The sequence below is a fragment of the Triticum urartu genome, chromosome 5A, assembly GCF_056163025.1.
Source record: "Triticum urartu cultivar PI428250 chromosome 5A, HENAU_Tu73, whole genome shotgun sequence".
NCBI classification, from domain to species: domain Eukaryota; kingdom Viridiplantae; phylum Streptophyta; class Magnoliopsida; order Poales; family Poaceae; genus Triticum; species Triticum urartu.
In genome coordinates this window covers 247,960,805-247,965,164 of record NC_141877.1, presented here as the reverse complement: position 1 = coordinate 247,965,164, position 4,360 = coordinate 247,960,805, and the positions used below count along the sequence as shown (strand labels likewise).

Genomic DNA, 4,360 nt, shown 5'->3' with positions numbered 1-4,360 from the left:
CGGTCAGCCTGACCACGAAGGTCTATTCCTGCAAGCAATCGAAGAACGAGCAAGAATATGATAAAGCAATCTGAATATTGCAAATATATATGAGGTATTGATAATGGTGGGGATCCGTAAGCGGTCTTGGTCTGGTCGTTGGACACAAACGAAGTACACAAAGTTGCAATGGCTAACTTTTAACTAAACAAATCCCCCGTCTAAACGATGCCTTAAGGGCTATATTTATAGGGAAAAGAGAGGGGATTTTGTCCACCCTTGGCAAGGTGGGACTAAAACACCTCCTAAGTCGTTTTCCCTACAATATGGACTCTAAAAATAGATTACATGGGCCTGGCCCAAAATAAGGTGGCGCAACACCAATAATAAGCTATGGACGAAATTTATGAAAGGCCATCTTGTATATTTCGTCCACCATCTTGTATGTCATCATGGTGGCTTCAAAGTCCGGAAATCTCCACTTGAACCTCCGTTCTTGTTCTGTTCGCACGCACCTTCATCTCCGTGCTTGACCATGCTCCAATGTCCAACCTTCTTGTCCATGCTAGACACTTCAATTGCAAGAAGCACAAATGTATCTAAGTTAGGCAGCATCATATTCTCATGAACATTAGAAACATTACCAAGAAACGAAAGTACCTGATAATTTAATTGGCGTATCTGAGCTCTAGCAACTGTTCCAAGAGGTAAAACAGTAGGGGATATGGGTGTAACTATGGTAGCCATGTCCTCATCATCCTCCCCTTCTTGAAAACAAAGCCGTCCTCGGCGTTTCTTAACCTGAAATCTGGCTAACAAAAGAGACAAGGTGTACACGTTGTATATGTATATGTCGTCCATTTTCACTGATCTCAATTGGGGCACATGTGACACAGTTATACAAGAGCACCCTTCAAAAGTCGTGAAATATAAAGCCAATATATTATCGCAAGAAGTCAAAGGCATGAAAAAATTGCAACTCAGTTTGCACATATAAGTGAAGCTCTTATTCATACCAAAAGATTGACAATGCTTATCATTAAACCATCCCAACAATGATGAACCATCACCAAGATTAGAGGTCATATCAAAATGATTAAACATTGGCACAATTATTTTCAAACGTATTTGATCCAAATCTGATTTATTCCCTGATTCACTTGATTCTTTTGCATCGATAGTTAATTCAATGGGTTCACTTAAAATTGTTTGAACACATGGCAAAGTCAAAACATCAACATAGTCCTCTAAAATAGCTAGTGTGATCAAAGTTGTGGGTAGCTCACCGCATGGTGCATTTAAATTGACAAGACATTCATCATACTCATGTGGTGGTGGAAGATTAGTACCTTTGTCATTACCTCTTATGATCAACTCAGATGATGTAGGCACTCTCGGTGATGATGTGTCACATGGTGGAGGTGATGTAGTCCGCACAACAACGGATGTGGTTGTCATAGTATGCCTAGTAGTTGAAGGGACAATCGTATCAACTCTTGGAATGTGCATCTCGTGCCTGTTCTCCTTGTGGGCAACACGTCGTTTTATTTCCTGTTCAGCTTTGCAAGCAAGATGAAACAAATGGTCCATAGGATAACACTCTTCATGAATTAGTATCTCCTGAATCTCACGATTTAATCCTCCCCAAAATCTATCCATAAAATCTTCTTCACTTTCTTCTAAAGAGGAATGCAGGAAGGTAGTTTGTAAAGTATCATAATATTTCGTTACGGTGTCACTACCTTGTTTCAAATGTTGCAACTTTTTAATCATGTCACGAGTATAATAAGCGGGAACGAATGTATGTCGCATGGCAAGTTTCAAATCATCCCAAGTAGTAGGTATATCATTAGGGTGTACCCGACAATATTCACTCCACCAAACTATAGCATAACCAGTGAAAGAACCAACCGCAACCTTAACGTTTTTACGTTCATCAAAATTATGGGAGGCAAATATATTATTTATGTCGAATTCCCATTCAATATATAAAGCAGGTCTAAAACGGCCATTAAATGATGGTATAGGAATAGTAACCTGATCATGCTCATTTGGATGTTTATGCACCTCTCGTGATCGTTGTAGAATTTGCAAAGGTGGTGGCACGTCTCCCGCGATCGACAAAGCCCATGAATTGACCCTAGATCCTGTCATGATTAGTAGAAACAAGAAACAAAATCCAAAAATAATGTTCCTATAACTACTAGGATGTGGTGGTAAAACGCTCACAGTAAAGCAAAAATCAATGTCTTACAAGTTCTTACCATGCAGCAGGCGGTGATCGGCAACCAGCGGTGTCAAGTAACTCCAAAAGTTGGGTAAAGCGATTGCCAGGTGAACGTATGTATACACAGTGTAGAAATATGTGGAGCTGGGATGACTTTATATATATGTGGGGAAAAATGCTACAACCACGTTAATTAATGCAAGTTGAATAATCGCTCAAAGTAGTCGAGTGCTGGTTTTAGGCTAGACTGTACTAGAGACGCGAGCCTAAGACACAGACAAAATTCACGCACTGAATTGAACCGGGGATATCTTTCTTTTACTGAGGACCGGATCAATGAAAGGGCAAAAGGAAACAATGCTAGAAACTGTGCAACTTTTTTTTAACCAAACCGAAGCTGCCCCTTTTTCCACACGGATCAAGCCGTTTTATTTTCTCGAGCTCAGATCGATAGCAACAAACACCAACAACACCACACGTTGGTACAAGCCTTCGTTCACGTTTTTGTGGGCTGCTCTGTTCTTCAAAGAAATCCAACCGTGCAGCACAACCTCTTTTTTTTACCACAACCAAATCACTTTTCTTTAGAGAACCACAACCAAAGTACTAGGACGTACTAGGAGTCTATAGCACAACAAGGCACACTTTTTTTTTGTTTTTGGCGCGGATCCCAACAAAATCTGGTAGGTACCTTTTTTTTGGGTTCCGTTTAAAACTCCCAAGGAAACAGACCCGCACTTGAATGCTCTTTCCGTTTAAAACTCCCAAGAGATAATGATTCTCTTTTTTTTCGTTGGAAACTATCTTGCCAATCAAACCGAAATAGCCCTTCCAAAGATCACGTGAGCAACCTCAATTCTAGGCACTATTCATGTTATTTCTTTATGGCTGCGATTTTCCACTTCTCCCGTAAGGAATCTGCTCTCTCTCTCTCTCTCTCTTTAGCTGACTAGACTTGCCTTGTTATCTCTCTCTTGACTCAATCACCAAGATCTTTTTAAATAAACAAACCGACTAGCACTTTCCCAACAATTCCTCCTCCTTTTTTTGTCCGATCCAATCGCCCTGCAGATCGCTCTTTTTTTCTCCCAACTTTTTTTTCCAAACAACACAACAGATCTCTTTCCTCTTCTATTTTTTTTCTTGGCCGATCAGAATTGCCTTTTTTTCAATCGCTTTGATTTCCTTCCAAATCGCACAAACTCCTACGTAAAAGAAACAGATCCGTAGCTTTCCTTATTTTTTTCTTCCAAACATGGAAACAACCACCTCTCCTTGATTTACGCGCAGATTTATTTCCTCCTTTCCATTTTTTTTCAAAGAATTTGCCCAACAAAACGGCCACCAACCAAACCGATTGGCAGTTGCCTTCTTTATGCAAGTCGGATTTCAAAGGCAATAAATAAATGTCACATAAACCTACCAATAGTACACCAGATTTTAATGGACACGTCCCACCTTGGGAAGTTTCCTTTTATTGTCTTTCCAAACATGCATGCATGCGCGGCCAATCAGGATTTTTTTTCTCCAAAGTCCGAACGTGGAATCTATGATTCTCTTTGCCAACAAACTAGGAAAGATAAAACAAATGGATTCTCCTTGCCGCTGAACGGAATCAGTATCCTCTTGCCCTTTTTTTTCAAGCGCTGGAACAACCTTGCTGAATATTTTTCCTTTTATTTGACCGATCCAAACATTTCCTATTTATCTCCAACGTTGGCTGCACCTTTCCTTCTTTGACAATAGAAAATCAGTCAATCTTTCTAAATAACTCAAACCGATCAGCCCTCTATCTTTCTTTTTTTTCCTAACCGATCCAATCACCTTCCTTGTTTCAACGGACAACACCGCACGATAAAGTCAATTGACTAGAACGTGGTGTCTCTCTTACCAAGAATCGTGGGATTCCTGTCCTTCAAAAACATGCAAGGCAAACCAGCTTTTCCTTCTTTCTCTCCAATATTGCCCGTAGCAGTATATTGAACTTTTTTTCTTTTGTGACCGATCCAATTTCTCTCTTTTTTAAGGATCTTTTCTCAACTTTTTCTCTCCAAGATGAATCAGGCCGCAATGAACGGTGAAGAGATGATCGCAAAACACATCAAAAAGATCGTGACTTGTGGCAACAATGGATGAATGGTGGTGACGGCGATG

General features: G+C 40.2%; 1 protein-coding gene across 1 annotated transcript; it reads right to left on the bottom strand.

Moving 5' to 3' along the window:
* Positions 1 to 240: 240 nt before the first annotated feature.
* Positions 241 to 2,133, bottom strand: LOC147970935 (uncharacterized). Its single transcript, XM_087522721.1, has 2 exons — positions 1,329 to 2,133; positions 241 to 551 (listed from the first exon to the last, which is right to left on the bottom strand). Exons 1-2 carry the CDS (start codon positions 2,131 to 2,133, stop codon positions 430 to 432), a joined length of 927 nt encoding a protein of 308 aa, XP_087378847.1. The 3' UTR covers positions 241 to 429.
* Positions 2,134 to 4,360: the final 2,227 nt, after the last annotated feature.